General features: G+C 37.7%; 1 protein-coding gene across 8 annotated transcripts in view; it reads right to left on the bottom strand.

Annotated features, from left to right (window-relative positions):
- The window catches only part of LOC134225631 (OTU domain-containing protein 7B-like), a 140,815-nt gene that overhangs the window by 31,763 nt on the left and 90,479 nt on the right, over window positions 1–18,573 (bottom strand). For all 8 annotated transcript variants that reach the window (XM_062705856.1, XM_062705857.1, XM_062705861.1 and 5 more), the window contains 3 exons: window positions 10,549–11,139; window positions 9,718–9,907; window positions 9,470–9,591 (listed from right to left, as the gene is read on the bottom strand). In XM_062705856.1, the coding sequence (XP_062561840.1) occupies window positions 9,470–9,591; window positions 9,718–9,907; window positions 10,549–11,139 (903 nt within the window). The remainder of the gene's footprint in view (window positions 1–9,469; window positions 9,592–9,717; window positions 9,908–10,548; window positions 11,140–18,573) is intronic.

The following is an 18,573-nucleotide window of genomic DNA, read 5'->3' as shown; positions in this document are numbered from 1 at the left end:
GGGGAACTTCCGGAGGAATTCCCGGAAGAACTTCCGAGGAATTCCCGGAGAAACTTCCGGAGGAATTCCCGGAGGAACTTCCGGAGGAATTCCCGGAGAAACTTCCGGAGGAATTCCCGGAGGAACTTCCGGAGGAATTCCCGGAGGAACTTCCGGAGGAATTCCCGGAGGAACTTCCGGAGGAATTCCCGGAGGAACTTCCGGAGGAATTCCCGGAGGAACTTCCGGAGGAATTCCCGGAAGAACTTCTGGATGAATTCCCGGAGGAACTTCCGGAGGAATTCCCGGAGGAACTTCCGGAGGAATTCCCGGAGGAACTTCCGGAGGGATTCCCGGAGGAACTTCCGGAGGAATTCCCGGACGAACTTCCGGAGGAATTCCCGGAGGAACTTCCGGAGGAATTCCCGGAGGAACTTCCGGAGGAATTCCCGGAGGAACTTCCAGAGGAATTCCCGGAGGAACTTCCGGAGGAATTCCCGGAGGAACTTCCGGAGGAATTCACGGAGGAACTTCCGGAGGAATTCCCGGAGGAACTTCCGGAAGAATTCTCGGAGGAACTTCCAGAGGAATTCTCGGAGGAACTTCCGGAGGAATTCCTGGTGGAACTTCCGGAGGAATTCCTGGAGGAACTTCCGGAGGAATTCCTGGAGGAACTTCCAGAGGAATTCCTGGAGGAACTTCCAGAGGAATTCCTGGAGGAACTTCCGGAGGAATTCCTGGAGGAACTTCCGGAGGAATTCCTGGAGGAACTTCCGGAGGAATTCCTGGAGGAACTTCCGGAGGAATTCCTGGAGAAACTTCTGGAGGAATTCCTGGAGGAATTTCCGGAGGAACTTCCGGAAGAATTCCCGGAGGAACTTCCGGAAGAATTCCCGGAGGAACTTCCGGAGGAATTCCCGGAGGAACTTCCAGAGGAACTTCCGGAGAAATTCCCGGAGGAACTTCTGGAGGAATACCTGGAGGAACTTCCGGAGGAATTCCTGGAAAATCTTCCGGAGGAATTCCTAGAGGAACTTCCGGAGGAATTCCTGGAGGAACTTCCGGAGGAATTCCTGAAGGAACTTCCGGAGGAATTCCTGAAGAAACTTCTGGAGGAATTCCTGGAGGAATTTCCGGAGGAACTTCCGGAAGAATACCCGGAGGAACTTCCGGAGGAATTCCTGAAGGAACTTCCGGAGGAATTCCTGGAGAAACTTCTGGAGGAATTTCCGGAGGAACTTCCGGAAAAATTCCCGGTGGAACTTCCGGAGGAATTCCCGGAGGAACTTCTGGAGGAATACCTAGAGGGACTTCCGTATTAATTTGTCTTGTTTTTTTTATTTGTCCTATTTGTCTTATTTGCTTTATTTGTCTTATTTGTTTATTTGTTTTGTTTTGCTTATTTGTTTTATGTATTTGTCTTATTTGTCTTATTTATTTTCAATTGTTCATCTGATCTCATTCCTATATTTCTCGGGTACTTATTCAAAAGGACGTATGTGATTTTGTAAACAAAGATTCAAACATCGATTTGTCCAATCTGATAGTACTCCCACGCAAACCATCACCACAGACAGGTAGAGGAAGCCCTCGGCTACCTGTTGATGGTGTTAGTTTTGGTGGTAGTGCCATCAGATTGGACAAATTGACGTTTGAATCTTTGTTTACAAAATCACATACGTCCTTTTGAATAAGTACCCGAGATTTGATTTCAATTTATATATTTGGTATCCTCGTGTTCACAAATAGGAATACGCTTTTTTCTAGTGTCACGCTAGATACAAAGTTGACAGACTTTCTATCGCTCTCATCGCTCCTTTCTTGCCGTGCGCCACAAGAAAATATGGTGTTGACTACTCTCCCAAAGTGGTAATTTTTGTATGGAATTAAAAAAACTTGGTTGAAGTAAGAATAAGAGCTTCCTTCAAAATTTATTGCGGTGACATATACTTTTTATTACATCAAAATCATCGTTGGAAAAATTCAAAACTTTTGTCAGTTGGGTTTTGCGAAATTCGGTTCCTTTGTGCCTCAAATCATCGGAGAGAGGTACTGAGAAGCGAAAATTTCAGTTCTACAATAGTTCAGTATTTAGAGCTTAATTCAAATTTGGGAAATAGTAGGTCCATGAAATTTTGTAGGAATATTCCTTGATAAATTTCAAAGAGATTGTCAGTTGGGATAAGCGAAATTCGTTCCCAATTCCGAGTTATAGACATTTTAGTACGAAAATAGCGCTCTACCGCGAGAGAGCTTCCCTCAGACCTTAATATTTTAATTTAAAATATTTCTATTTTTTATTATTCATTTAGAAGTTATTTTGATTTTATTTTTTATCTCTAGAAAATATTTCTATTTTCTAATTATTTATTTGTATTATTTAGAGATAGAGATTTCATGCCTTTTTGATTTGTTTTTAAATAAAAAATTTCAAAAGGCCTTTTCCCTCTTAAAATGAAAAGTTAAATAAATAAATAAACTAAAGCTCGATCCACTTAGTATTTGGCCGTTTCTTTCCAATTACTGCGGCGCCTCTGGTGGTTGTACCGAGAAGTAAAATACATCACATCGTTTCGGAAGGTTTGTTTAATTTATGGTGAAAGTTTCATCAGTATTGATGCTCACGTTCAAAAATTATCGAAAATGGAACGCGAGATATGGAAACAAATTTTGCACACTCACGTTGGAAATCCAACATGGTCAGGAGGAATGATTTCAAAGTATCTAAAATTACCGAAATTGACTGTAAAAACTGTCAAACGTTATCGGGAAACACTATTGCTGGATAGCGTAGAACAAAACAATCGTAGAAGTGGAACATACGACATGAAACTACAAGTGAAAGTCTGCAGAGCATTTCGGAACCGTTTTGGGATTTCCTCGCGTGATTTACCGAAAAGGTTCACTGACCGTACAGCACAGCTCAAATAATTTGTCGGCGCGAAGGTTTCAAGTCGTATGATGTCAGTAAGCGTCCCAACAGGACCCTGAAACAGATCCTGGTTGCCAAACATCACGCAAGAATGCTGGACGAGCAAGTTCTGACGAAATACAATTGATGTATTTTGATAGGCGATGAAATGTCAAATGTCGTATGTCAAAGCATCTGCAGTTGTGGACAGAAAACTAAAGTTTTCATCACTGAAGCGACCATAAATGGCCAAAAATACAAGGAGGAATGTCTTCAGAAGCGATTTTTGCCATCCATTCAATCACACGACTGTCCGGTGTTGCTTTGGCCAGACTTAACAAGCTGCCATTACAGACGGGATGTAATGGAATGGTATGAACCGAATGATAATGACGTTATTGAAAAAACTATCAACCCACCAAAATGCCCAAATTTTCGTCACAACGAAAAATATTAGGCAATTATCATAGGGAAACTTGAGAAATGGTGCAAAACAATCAGAAAACCATCTTATATGGAGAAGTGGTGTGAAAAAATGGCAGATTAAGTAGACCGTTCTACTGTGCAAAAAATAACGAGCGGTATTGAGAGAAAAGTCCGAGATTTCATCCGAAATGCCAATGAATAATTTTTCGTTATTTTTTCCTTCAAAGTTTACTAAATTCCCTGTATAATAAAACCTGAAGCACCTTTTTATGTACTTTTTTGGCAAAGAAATGTCTAATTTATTGCGGCCAAATACTAAGTGGATCAAGCTTTATAATTTTTTGAGAAGAATGTTGTTTTAATAATTTAAAAAAATATTTTTATTGTTTTCTTTGTTTTTTCCTAATTTAAAAATTCTTCGAATCCTCAAGCCATTAATTCTTTAGTTCTTCAATTCCTTAACTCCTAAATTCCTTAATTCCTTAATTATCTAGTTCCTTAATTCCTTAATTCCTAAATTCCCAAATTCCTAAATTCTTTAATTCTGAAATTCCTAAATTCCTTAATTCCTCAATTCCTAAATTCCAAAATTTCTTAATTCCTTAATTCCTCAATTCCTCAGTTTTTTTTATTTTTTTTAATTCTTTAATTCCTTAATTCCTTAATCCCTTAATTTCTTAATTCCTTAATTCCTTAACTTCTTAATTTCCTAATTCCTTAATTCCCTAATTCCTTAATTCCTTAATTCCTTAATTCCTTGATTTCCTAATTCCTTAATTCCTTAATTCCTTAATTCCTTAATTTATTAATTCCTCAATTCCTTAATTCCTTAATTCCTTAATTACTTAATTCATTAATTCCTTGATTCCTTAATTCCTTAATTCCTTAATTCCTTAATTCCTTAATTCCTTAATTACTTCATTCCTTAAATCCTCAATTCCTTAATTCCTTAATTCCTTAATTCCTTAATTCCTTAATTCCTTGATTCCTTAATTTCTTAATTCCTTAATTCCTTAATTCCTTAATTCCTTAATTCCTTAATTCCTTAATTCCTTAATTCCTCCATTCCTTAGTTCCTTAATTCCTTAATTCCTTAATTCCTTAATTCCTTAATTACTTAGTTCCTTAATTCCATAATTCATTAATTCCTTATTTCCTTAATTCCTTAATTCCTTAATTCCTTAATTCCTTAATTCCTTATTTCCTTAATTCCTTAATTCCTTAATTCCTTTATCCCTTAACTCCTTAATTCCTTAATTCCTCAATTCCTTAATTCCTTAATTCCTTAATTCCTTAATTCCTTAATTCCTTAATTCCTTAATTCCTTAATTCCTTAATTCCTTAATTCCTTAATTCCTTAATTCCTTAATTCCTTAATTCCTTAATTCCTTAATTCCTTAATTCCTTAATTCCTTAATTCCTTATTTCCTTAATTCCTTAATTCCTTAATTCCTTAATTCTTTAATTTCTTAATTCCTTAATTGATTAATTCTTTAATTCCTTAATTCGTTAATTGATTAATTCTTTAATTCCTTAATTAGTTAATTCCTTATTCCATAATTCCCTAATTCATCATTCCATAATTCCTTAATTCCTTAATTCCTTAATTCCTTAATTCCTTAATTCCTTAATTCCTTAATTCCTTAATTCCTTAATTCCTTAATTCCTTATTCCATAATTCCCTAATTCATCATTCCTTAATTCCTTAATTCCTTAATTCCTTAATTCCTGAATTCCTTAATTTCCTAATTTCTTAATTTCTTAATTCTTTAATTCCGACTTAGCCGACACGAATATTAAAAAAAAAATATGTCGAATATTTAAAAAAATGAGAATACTTTAAAAAAATATGATGAATACTTTAAAAAATGTCCCACCCCTTGAATTTTTTGCCCAAAAATAATATTTTGTGGATTTTCAAGACATTCAAATCCAAGGAATCTTTTTTTTTGTTTTGATATTTTTTATTAAAAACCGCCACACTCCTCAGCCTTCCTTGACCTTTCAGAGACCGGCAGCACACAAATTCATAGCGGCCTTTTTTTTTATCAATTTATAATTTTTAAATGAATTTCTGAATTTCCCATTTTTTGTAAATGTTTTCAATTTTGAAATATTTTTGTAGTAAGGGAAATCATGGCTTCGGCAGTTTTTGTTCTATTATTGTCAAGGGTTTTTTTTCTATAACTTATTATGATCAAATTTGGCCTTTGTATATCAAAGAATATTGTGGCCAAATTTCATAAAATTTGGCCAATAAAAACCCCCCGACAATAATAGAACAAAACCTGCCAAAGCCTTCATTTTTCCTACTAAAAATTTTCCAATTATTTCATTTTTAAATTTATTATTTCTTATTTTTTGTTGTTTTGTTTTCATTTTTTATTTCTCTGAATCAACAAATTTTCAGCTCTTGCCTTTTCTAATTTTTATTTTATAATTTTATTTTTCCTTCATTATACATATTCTCAATTTTCCAACTTTATAATTTTTCATGAATTTTTTTTTAATTTTTTTTTTCATTTTATGTTGACATTTTTATTTCTCAATTTTTGAAATTTCTTTTAAAATTAAAAAAAAATTTTTTTTTAATCCTACAGTTTCCAATTTCCCACTTTATTTTTTTTATTTCCTATTTTTTTGCATTTAATTTTTTTATAATTTTTTATTTATTTTAACGTTTTAGGTTTTTATTTATTTTCCCAATATGTAGGGTTACGGCTCCTGGACTTCATCTCATAGCTCCGATATTGGTCCTACGAAAAACAAAGCAATGGAAAAAAAAATTTATTATTTTTTTTTATTTTTCTTTTTTTTCAATTTTTGAATTTTGATTTTTTTTCTGACGCTGTTTGTTCAATTATTCCACCTCTACATTTTTTATTTCGTTTTTTTATTTTTTCTAAAGCACCAAATTATTTTTTACAATTTCCATTTTTTTTATTTTATATTTGTTATCTTATTTTATTCTATAGTTCTCTAATTTTTCAATTTTTTTACTTTTTATTTTTTTCCCTTTTTTAATTTTTTTTAATACTACTTTTTCAATACTACTGTTTTTAATAATTTAAGTGATCTTTTTTTATTTCCCAAACTCCATGTTTTAATTTTAACATTTTTTTTTATTTTGCGTGGAATTTTCTCCAATGAATAATTGTTATTATTCAACTTCAAATCTATAATTAATAATAATTTTTATAATTTTTCATTCATTTATTTTTGTTTTATATTAAATTAATTCTTCCAGTTCTACAATTTCTTAAAATTTCATTTGATATTTTTTTCAATTCCCTAATTTTTCAATTCTTTTTACAATCAAATTTTTGATTTACCGTTTTTTTTATAAAAAAAAAGTTGATTTTTTAGTTTTTAATTTGTATTATTTATAAATTTCCAATTTATACATTTTAATATTCTTTTATTTATTAAAATATTTAATAATTTTACAAATTTTTGTTCCTACTTTTTTTTGAATTTTATTTTATAGTATACATGTTTTTTATTTGTTTTCTTAAATTTTAAGATTTTCCTACTTTTTAATTTTTTTTAGTTTTTTATTTTGTATTTTATTTAATATCTTTATTTCTCAATTTTTTAAAATCCTTTTAAAATTTTTGAAATATAATTTTTATAATCTCACAGTTCCCAATTTTTCATTTTATCATGTTTTTTTTCCTTTTTTGCACTTCATTTTTTTATTTTATATTTTTTTTTATCTTAACTTTATTTTTTTAATTTTTTTCCCAATATCTAAAAAAAATAATTTTTACATTTTTTTTATATTTTAGAAAAATAAAATATTATATAATTTTTATTATTTGATTTCAAATCTTTAGCTTATTTTTTTTAATTATCAATTTCATATTCTTTTGTAACTTTCTTACCCTTTTTTTTATTTTTCTTTTTTTTTATTTCTCTTTTTTTTATTTTTCCTTTATTTTTTATATTTCTTTTTTTTTTAATTTCTCAATTTTTGTATTTTTTTTTCAATTTTGAAATATTTTTTCTGGTGCTACAGTTTGTTAAATTATTTTACCCCTGCATTTTTTATTTTGTAAGTTTTGTTTTATTTTTTCTTAAGCACAAAATGATTTTTTCATTTTTTTATTTTACATTTTTTATCTTGAACGACTAATTTTGTCGCCTATTGTTGAACTCCCATAAGAAATACACGTGCGTTAAAAAATAGGAATATTAATAGGAAGAAATTAGCCGATCAACATTTGGCGAATTACCCTAGTTGTTTTTTTTTTTGTCGTCATTAGCGAGACTTTTAGCCAAAGTTGTTTTTATTATTTCCATTTTTGAACTCTCATAAGAAATGCTCGTGCGCTCAACAATCAATGCTAGATGGATTAATCTGGGTTTTTTTTAAATAATTATTTGCACTTATTTTTTTGAATTTTTATTCCATTTTATTTACTAAGGCGGTTTTATTTAATAAAAATTATGTCCTATTGGTCTCCGAAAGGTCAGGGGGGGGGGGTAGTATTTAAATGAAAACAAGTTATAAAATTATAAATCATTAGTTATCTTATTTCTTAGCTAATATTGTAAAACATTGTAAGCCGATATTGTAAAACAATTATGTCTCCTCCTCCCTCGTATTTTTTGCCCAAAAATAATACTTGGGGAGGACAACGAAAAATAATTCGAAGACCAGTAGGACATAATTTTAATTAAATATTTGTAACGGTCAGTTAAATTTTTCAATCTTTTGTTTCTTTTCATTCTTTATCTCATTTTTTCAAATTTTAAAAATTTTGTATTTTTTATTTTTTTTTAAATCCTTTAATTTTTATTTTCAATTTTGTTTTTATTTGTTTCATTTTTTAAATTTATTATCCTTAATTCTTTAATTTCCCAATTCCTTAATTCCTTATATCTTCAACTTTTGAACTCCTTACTTCTTCAACTTTTTAATTGCATAATTCTAGACCAATATTTGAAAAGGGCGTAACAGCCAAAATTTAATCCTTCTGATTTTTTGTCCACGTATATAGCTATATATGTAGACGAAGAATCAGAAGGAATAAATTTTGGCTGTTACGCTCATTTCAAATGTTGATCTAGAATTCTCCATCTTCTCAATTCAATGATGAAATAACTCCTAAATTCCTTCATTCAAGACAAAATTTTCAAAACGACTTATATGCTTTTGTAAACAAAGATTCAAACGTTAACCAACACCGTCAATAGGTAGGTGAAGGATTCCGCTACCTGTTGATGGTGTTGGTTTGCGTGGGGGAGCTATCAGATTCGTCAAATCGTCGTTTAAATCTTTGTTTACAAAAGCAGATAAGTCGTTTTGAAAATTTTGTCTTGCATTATTCAACTCTCCAATTTTCAACTCTTGAACACCTCAATTCCTTGATTTTTATACTCCTCAATTCCTTAATTCTTCATCTCCTCAATTCCTTAATTTTTGAACTCCCTAATTCCATAAATCTCCAACGTCTTAATTCCTTAATTCTTCATTCTTTAATTCCGTAAATCTTCAACTCCTCAATTCCTTACTTCTCCATCTACTCAATTCATTTATTTTTTAATTTCTCAATTCATTTATTCTTCTTCTTCTTATTACTATTACATCCCCCACTGGGACATTGCCGCATCGCAGCTTAGTGTTCATTACGCACTCTCACAGTTATTAACTGCGAGATTTCTAAGCCAAATTACCATTTTTGCATTTGTATATCATGTATATCATATCGATGATACTTTTATGCCCAGGGAAATCGGGACAATTTCCAATACAAAAATTGCCTAGATCGGCGCCGTGAATCGAACCCTGCCACCCTCAGCATGGTCTTGTTTTGTAGCCGCGCATCTTACCGCACGGCTAAGGAAGGCCCCAACTCAATTCCTTTATATAGAATTTAAATATTCGCAATGGTTATTAGAAAATCAAACAATTTCGCCAACTGTCAAACGATTGCCCAACAAACTTTAACACACTGTCAAAACAGCAACCGAAGCATTTTCTCTAGAGCTGTGTCGGGTACAACCGGTACAACATGTTTGACCGTGCGTACATAAAAAAATCGAATTTCAACATAGAGTTCTCAAATTTTGCAGAAACTCGAGAATGATCTTTCCAACACTGATTATAAATTGATATAAATTCCCAAAACTAAAACGAAGAGCACTCACCTGCCGTAGTTAGGGGCCATAGCTTGCGACAGACGCCTGATTCGTACCACCAGTTTAGCCGATTGGTGGCCTCCAGGGAGTTGAGCGTCGACGTGTCAATCAGATCCTTTTCGAGAAATTTCCTGCCAAGGGGTAAACAACCATAAAAACATTAATTAGTTTATGTTGCACATATCGCGTCCTTGAAGACTATTAGTTGCCCTGATGTAAGCCACCATGATGTGATACCTTACGGACGCTGAACTTACCGGAACTCCTCCGTGTACTTGGTCAGATCGGGTAGCGTAAAAGTGTAGTCCGGTGTGTCGATAAAGTTGAGATTTTTCTCGTTCTGTTCGTGGCACTGGGTGTGGAAGTCCATCGCGAACTCTTGCCGGGCCCGGGACACCAGGTTCACATTTTCCGTAGCACGCGAAATGCCTCGTTCGAGCTTTTTGCCTGCGAGATAGAACGGGGCCGGATAGCAGGAGGAGCAGCAATCAATATGATGTCGCACGAGGGGTGGGTGGCACCGGATGTTGTTGTTCCGAAGCAAGGAAGGCGTCGAAGATAAAAACATGGGAAAAACATAGACGACATTAGTTTGGATGGGCTTGCAAGGATGGTGGAATTCTTTTTTTATTGTTGTCGCGCTTGCTTATGCTCTCGAATGTCGAACCAAAAAGTTTCATTCGGCGAGGACGATGGGGTTTGGAGTATGAGGAGGAAAGGGAGAATAAGTGCAATGCCGTAGTAATAACAGTAAATATGTAGGGCAAATGATATCTTCAGTATACATTTTTTTTCTTCGGATGGTGAATGTTATAGGAGTATTCACATAGATGCTTTTACGGGAAATGAAAACTATTTTTGGTAACAACAGGAAAGCAATAGTAGTAAAAATAGGGTGCAAACTTATCACCGCATGTTATACTACACATAGCTATTATCAATGCAGTGGAGCGCAAAACTTTAACAATGGACAGTATACAGTTTATTCTTATTTGCATTAAAAACTTCATTGTTTTGCGCACCATCGCCCCAAAGGGCAATCAAATACCACGAAAAACTAAAAACACTACGAATGAAAAAACACCTACAGTCAAAAATATCTATCGAGTCGGTTTTGGTGAGCATCGGTTTCAGCAAACTCGACGTTACTGTCCCATTGATGTGACCGCTGTTGATACTGCTGCGGTAAGTGTGGTGCTGATGCTGCTGCTGTTGCTCCAGACCGTTCTTTGCAGATGCTAGCAGCGGGGGTAAGTGTTGATGGTTATTGTAGTGCGGATGGTGTTGTGTCAGGGAGGATGGCACGCAATCGGTACCACCTCCGCTGCTGCTGCTGGCGGCACTGGCCGTGCTGGATCGTGGCCCAACCACCGGGTGCTGAGGGTGATGGTGACTAGCGCTACTATTGTGGCTACTGGGCGCACTACTACGGTGCTGGTGATGCACCTGATTGCTATACGATGATGGACAACTAGCGGATGACGAGGACTGCTGCAGCCTCACTATGGGTTGCTGCTGGGACGCAGCAGCAGCAGCTGCTGCCGTTGTTGCTGTTGCCAGTGATGATGACGGGATAGCGGGATATTGTGAAGGAGACGATGCACTGGGTGGTGGTTGTGCTTTCATTAATATCTCATTGTCAATTTTCTTGCTGTTGAAATACTCGGTCGTTGATGTGTCTGTTTGGATGTGGGGGTGGAGGATTTCCAGGTTGCACCAAAAACCACCAGTGTGCACGGTTTGGAGTTGAAGGTAGGCGTCAGCCGGTTTGTGTGAAGGCGAATCCAGGTGTTGGCGTTTTGGTACACCGCGAAATCGAGGTTCACACAAACGCGCGACACAGGAGCGTGGTTTTCCCGTGGGGAGGAACGAAATGAAACGAGAAAAGATGGTAAATCTAGATTAACGAACGGTTGATTGACTCTAAATGAAGTTGGTTTGAAAGATGAGAGATGGAATTGTAAAGCAAGGGTGATTCCATGAACTTATTTAATTCTATTAAAACAATTTTATTTAGCATTGCTCTTTAATTTCAGTGGGGGGTAAGTGAACAGGCGGGGTAAATTTGCAACGGCTTGTTTACCAAATATTTATGAATTTCTCGTATTATTTTCCTTACTGCACCATTATTGAGATATGCCATGCTCTCCGAGCTACACTCCCTCCACAGTTATGGAGCACTTAACGATGTTCTCAACATTGAATTACTTCTATTTGTTTGCGAAATTATTACTTTTTGGCAAAAGTGTTTCATAATTGTGGGGTGGGAGTGTATTTTAAATCATGAAATAACTATTTAAAGCGAAACTTTAGCCAAATTCTGCGTGCTTTCCCAAAATGCTAGTTTGATATAATTTCGGCACTGCGGCATTTAAGCCATTGAAATTTTGAGTTTTTGGTTCTGAACCAAAATATCATTCACATAATTTATGAATGATGTAAGATAGTTTTTAACTGTTTTCTGAATTTAGATGCGATATGAAAAACATTGGCACGGAAAATGCTGGGTAAAGCGTACCATTGGTACGTCGCGTACCTGAAGGAATAAACCCAGCAACCCAGCAACTCCTATCCCTACCTCCTCGTGGTGCTGGCCGGGATACGAGCAACCTTAGAGAAGATCGGGTAACCAACCCCCGTGGGAACTATGATCGTATGCTGACAGAGAAAGAGGGGTTGCTCCTCTCTGGAGGTGCAAATATTACTGAGCGTCTGTTCTCCATGAGAGGGGAGGCTAATCATCGTCCGAGTGCCAGCGAGGGACTCTAAATGAAACTGTGCACCATTGTCCACTGGAAACAAGGAGGAATGGTCCTCCGGAAAATTATGGGATCTGGTGTCAAGCCCTGCAAGCCAGCAAAAAAAAATTAGGCAACGAATAATCCACAAGAGAGTACGGACCGGAACCATCGGCGAAGACCACTGCGACGAAAAGGGACTAGCGATTGGAAACTCGGTTCGTGGAACTGCAAATCTCTCAACATCATCGGGAGCACACGGATACTCGTCGATGTACTCAAGGACCGTGGATTCGGCATCGTAGCGCTGCAGGAAGTTCGCGCTGCAGCAAGGTACCCGGCAGAACGTGGAACGTTATAGACGGAAGCGGAGACAGCAGACCCGCCTTATTCAGAAGAAGAAAGGCCGCCTGGAAAAAGCGGAGTGCGAGGAGATGGAACAGCTGTGCCGTTCTCGAGAAACACGCAAGTTCTACCAGAAGCTCAACGCATCCCGCAAAGCCTTCGTGCCGCGAGCCGAAATGTGCAAGGATAAGGATAAGAGCATCTTGACGGACGAACGTGTGGTGATCGAAAGGTGGAAGCAGCACTACGAGGAACATTTAAATGGCGCTGAGAGTACAGGCAGTGAAAGTCAAGGCAGCGGAGGAGATGACTACGTCAGTTCAGCGGACGACGGAAGCCAACCAGCCCCCACCTTGAGGGAAGTTAAGGATGCCATCCAACAGCTAAAGACCAATAAAGCAGCTGGTAAGGATGGTATCGGAGCTGAGCTCATCCAGATAGGCCCGGAAAAGCTAGCCACTTGCCTGCACAAATTGATAGTGGGATCTGGGAAGCTGAACAGCTACCCGAGGAGTGGAACGAAGGGGTCATATGCCCCATCTACAAGAAAGGCGACAAGCTGGAGTGTGCACGGAAACAAATCCGTTACTGATTTCATGATTTAAAAATCATGAATTCATGATCTATCTTATTTCATGAAATCATGAATTTGACTCATGATTTCATGATTCAATTCACCAAAATCATGAGTCAAAGCTACCGCCGCCATGAATGTAAATCATGAAATTATGAAATCAATGGGACAAGCGTTACCTTTATCTGTCAAACCGTGGCAATACATTTGCGGCGTCCATAATCCTCAGCGGCGGCGTTTTTCTAATTTGAAACATGTTCTGTAAGTAATGGGGTTTGATCAACAATTGTATTTTAATAATAATCTATTACTTATTAATTTAGAGTTTGCATCGAATTGTGATCACTAATATTTGTCTCAATCGATCGGCGGTGGCGCTTTTTTAATTTGAGGAGATGGTGCTGGCAAATTCGAAAAATCTTTATATTGTGGATTAGGATTTGATTTAAATTCAAAAGAACATGACTTCGGTATTAAAATGTACCCTATATCCCTGTGTAGTTGAATACTAAAATGCAGAGCATGCAAAACATGGCAATATTCTATTTATAGTGTGTGGCAGCAGTGCACATCTGGTGGATTCATAACTGCTGATTTCATTTTCTGGACGTATTTCATTAATCTTAAATATGGGACGAGCTCTAGTTTAAGTAAATTATTCCATTTTCGTAAATTCAATTCATAATTTCAAGTTAAACAGCTCATGCTGCTATGTCTCGACTTACGATTTGATGATCGGCTGAGCCCACATTTTTAAACTAATCTTCCATTTTCATGAGCTCAAATCATGATTTCAGGTGGAATGACTCATGGTTTCAGGTAAGATGACTCATGATTTCATGAACTAAATTATGAATCGATTCACAACTCAATGATGGATGGAGCCCGCATTTATAAGAAAAGCTCCCATTTTCATGAATTTAACTCATGATTCCGGTCGAATGACTCATGATTTCAGGTAATATGACTCATGATTTCATGATCCAAATTATGATTAGCCGTCGGTAGAAAAACCGTAACGTATCAATGCGTTACGGGAAAACAGATCATAAAACAAATCATGAATTCATGAGTTATAATCATGGTGTATTTTCATAACATGAAAACGCACTATATTCATGAAATCATGAGTCATATTTATGATTTTCGAGAATGGAATTTTACCCGTGTGAGAACTTTCGAGCGATCACCATCCTTTTTTTCTTTTTTTTTTTTTTTTTTTGGTGTCTTTATTAAATCCTTATCCTTAATGCCGCCTACAAAGTGATATCCCAGATCATCTTCCGACGTCTGTCACCATTAGTGAATGAGTTCGTGGGAAGTTATCGAGCCGGCTTCGTTGACGGCCGCTCGACAACGGACCAGATCTTCACTGTACGGCAAATCCTTCAAAAATGCCGTGAATACCAGCGATAACGAGAACAGCTTCCCTGGGAAGCTTACCAGACTGATCAAAACAACGGTGGATGGTGTGCAAAACTGTGTGAAGATTTTGGGCAACAATCCAGTTCGTTCAAATCGCGCCGGGGACTAAGACTAGTTGATGGACTTTCGTGCCTGTTGTTCAACATTGCGCTAGAAGGTGACATGCGGAGAGCCGGGTGTAACAGCTGGGAAACGATTTTCAACAGATCCAGTCAATGACATGGACATTGGCGGCCGAACATTTGCAAAGGTGGCAGCACTGTTCACCCGCCTGAAACGTGAACCAACAAAAGTTGGACTAGTGGTGAATGCATGGAAGACAAAGTACATGCTTGTGAGCGGAACCGAGCGCGACAGGGCCCGCCTGGGAAGCAATGTTACGATAGACGGGGATACCTTTGAGGTGGACGATGAATTTGTCTACCTTGGATCCTTGCTAACTGCTGATAACTTAGTCGTGAAATATGAAGGCGCATTATCTGTGAGAGTCGGTGTTACGGTTGGTTTTATTTTGTTCGAATGTTGTGAATCTTCGATCGAGTCTATATCGTTTGTGCTATATTGTGTCTGTTTTATTTGTTGTTTCTGTGTCTGAACCCAAGATGAAATCCTGAAAGTAGGCAATAAAATGTTTAGTTGTGATTTCTCCCAAGTTTGTTCCAGTTTGTTCCAGACACAGACATCGAATCGTTGATGCCAAATGGCATTAATTGATTCGAGGTGCCCAAATAGGATAAGAATCCTGTACAAAGGCTCAGCTATGAATACAGCAAACTAATTGCTGTAGACAAAAAGCGCAATACGCAATAAAAATATACATGCGGGATTTGGCTGATGGACAAAAATCTCATATGAAACCTCGTCATTTCCCGTAGTGTGGGCACCACCCAGCCGTCTCTCTCAGGGCACCAGGAGAGAACGTGCATTATTTTAATTTGTTATTTGTTACATGTTGATAGTTAATCTTTATGTTGTTATAAAATAATTGTAACGTGGGGCTTGTTACATCGGGCCTACTACAGGCTCCAGAAGAAAGTGCGGTCAAAAAAGATTCGCCACCGCACCAAATGTGTCATGTACAAGACGCTGATAAGACCGGTAGTCCTCTACGGACATGAAACATGGACAATGTTCGAGGAGGACTTGCAAGCACTCGGAGTATTCGAGAGACGGGTGCTTAGGACCATCTTTGGCGATGTGCAAGAAGACGGTGTGTGACGGCGAAGAATGAACCACGAGCTCGCCTAGCTCTCCGGCGAACCCAATATCCAGAAGGTAGCTAAAGCCGGAAGGGTACGATAGGTAGGACATGTTGCAAGAATGCCGGACAGCAACCCTGGAAAGATGGTGTTCGCTTCAGCAGGTACGAGACGGCGTGGAGCACAGCGAGCAAGGTGGGCAGACCAGGTGCAAAATGACTTGGCGAGCGTGGGGCGCATTCGAGGATGGAGAAATACGGCCTCCAACCGTGTATTGTGGCGTCAAGTGTTATCTGTTTAGATGTAAACTAAATAAATGAAATGAAGAAATTCCTCCAAAAATTCCTCCGGAAGTTCCTCCAGGAATTCCTCCGGAAGTTCCTCCAGGAATTCCTTCGGAAGCTCCTCCAGGAATTCCTCCGGAAGTTCCTCCAGGAATTCCTCCGGAAGTTCCTCCAGGAATTCCTCCGGAAGCTCCTCCAGGAATTTCTCCGGAAGTTTCTCCAGGAATTCCTCCGGAAGTTCCTCCAGGAATTCTTCCGGAAGTTCCTCCAGGAATTCCTCCGGAAGTTCCTCTAGGAGTTTCTCCGGAAGTTCCCCCAGGAATTCCTCCGGAAGTTTCTCCAGGAATTCCTCCGGAAGTTCCTCTAGGAGTTTCTCCGGAAGATCCCCCAGGAATTCCTCCGGAAGTTCCTCCAGGAATTCCACCGGAAGTTCCTCCAGGAAATCCTCCGGAAGTTCCTCCAGGAATTCCATCGGAATTTCCTCCAGGAATTCTTCCGGAAGTTCCTCCAGGAAATCCTCCAGAAGTTCCCCCAGGAATTCCATCGGAAGTTCCCCCAGGAATTCCATCGGAATTTCCTCCAGGAATTCTTCCGGAAGTTCCTCTAGGAATTCCTCCGCAAGTTCCTCTAGGAACTCCTTTGGAAGTTCCTCTAGGAATTCCTTTGGAAGTTCCTCTAGGAATTCCTTTGGAAGTTCCTCCGGAAGTTCCTCTAGAAGTTCCTCTGGAAGTTCCTCTGGAAGTTCCTCCGGAAGCTCCTAGGAAGTTTCTCCAAGAATTCCACCGGATGTTCCTCCAGGAATTCCACCGGAAGTTCGTCCAGCAATCCCTCCAGAATTTCCACCAGGGGGAACTTGGAACTTCCGGAGCAATTCGTGGAGGAACTTCCGAAGGAATTTTTGGATTAACTTCCAAAAGAATTCCTAGAGGAACTTCCGGAGGAACTTCCAGAGGAATTCCTGAAGGAACTCATTTTATTTGTCTTCTTTGTCTTATCTACCTTTTATTTGTCTCATTTGTCTTACTTGTCTTATTTACACCAGCACCACTGTTATTACCCAAATTCTTTTCAAAGCTTGTGTGGAAACCTTGTACAGAAATCTTCTCACGATATTTTCTAATGTTGTTCTAGAAACGGCTCATGTTTTCATTTTCCAAAACCAGCTGAAGTTTGTTTATTTTGATCTCCTCACTGCGTGATTGGTCGGCGCTGCTGCTGTTCTCTCGCCGAACCACTGTATGAGTGATAAATTTCTTCCCCATTGGTGCCAATTCCTTTTGTTCTCCGTTTAAGGCCCAAATTACCGTAATCCAGTCATTGACAAGAAAACAGCCACGTGCTTGTACCACCCCCCGGAAAAAAATCCGCCAACTGAGGAGAAAATGCATTCCCCAGCTGAATCGGAGAAGCACTCTTGTTTTAAAACTACATCAACATATAGTGGTGACTTCAATACATCCGTGGGATGCTTCATTTGGATGAATTTCGTAATATTATTTGAAAAAACTGCCTTTTGCAGAAAATATTGCAAAGTTGAAAAAATATTTTTCCAGGAGGGGAAACCGTCGATTTACTCTCACGCTCTTTTATACTTTGCAGACTATACTTAAGGCAAATTCTAAAGCAATTGTAAACTGCATAATGATGAAATAATTTTGGCGACACTGACAGCGTCATTCTGGTGGACTGAATTGGACAATTTTCTCTCTCAGAGAGGGCTACCACGAGCTTTTTTAACGAAAAACCCTTCCCTCAGACCTTAAGTATACTTATGGAGTAAGAATTCTTGTTCACTCTCTATGGAGTTTATGGATATCTAAAAATAGTCACGGACTGCTTGCAATCTTCCAGATAACCAATCCCTGCAGGCTCACAGGGGCCTGCAGGGGCCTAGGACACTGGATCTGTTGGGACTTACAGCTAGGGTTGGTGTCCCCGGAATGCCCGGAAACCGACCAAAGAGATTTGTTTTAGGAATATGAGGCCCGGGGTGCCTAAGCAAGTTTATACTCACAGTGCCAGCGTCCGTACTAACTGCTCGGTGGTCATATCCTGCGAAAACCGCGGGATCCGCGTTGTTGTAACAAGCCTATGCATATTAAATCGATTCACTTTTACATGTTTTTTATCCAATGTGAATGTGATGTAAGACGATAATAAAGAACAGACAATCGAGTCGTCTATAAGTATTCATAATGATCTAAGTAGTATGGGACCAAGAAGTATTTATATTGTATCTGAAATACTTCTAAAACATTCGACATAGCTGCTAAAACGAAATCTTTTTACCACAGTCCACTCTCTACATCTCGATAACCCCCGTATCTCGATATATCTCTATATCGATGTCTTCTGGTCATATTTTGTTCTGGACTCTCTCTTCCGATGTCGATATATTAAATTTTTTGGGCTACTGGACAATCTTTGGACAAAAACAAACACATCGAAAACAAGAGATGACATTTGACATTGATTTATTTGACGTTTCTCGTAGCAACGAGCTTTTTTCTATCTGGTACCCATATCAATTTTCCTTCCATTCCTCGAT

Source organism: Armigeres subalbatus, chromosome 3 (genome assembly GCF_024139115.2).
Source record: "Armigeres subalbatus isolate Guangzhou_Male chromosome 3, GZ_Asu_2, whole genome shotgun sequence".
Classification (NCBI taxonomy): domain Eukaryota; kingdom Metazoa; phylum Arthropoda; class Insecta; order Diptera; family Culicidae; genus Armigeres; species Armigeres subalbatus.
This window is presented reverse-complemented; position numbering and strand designations above follow the sequence as displayed.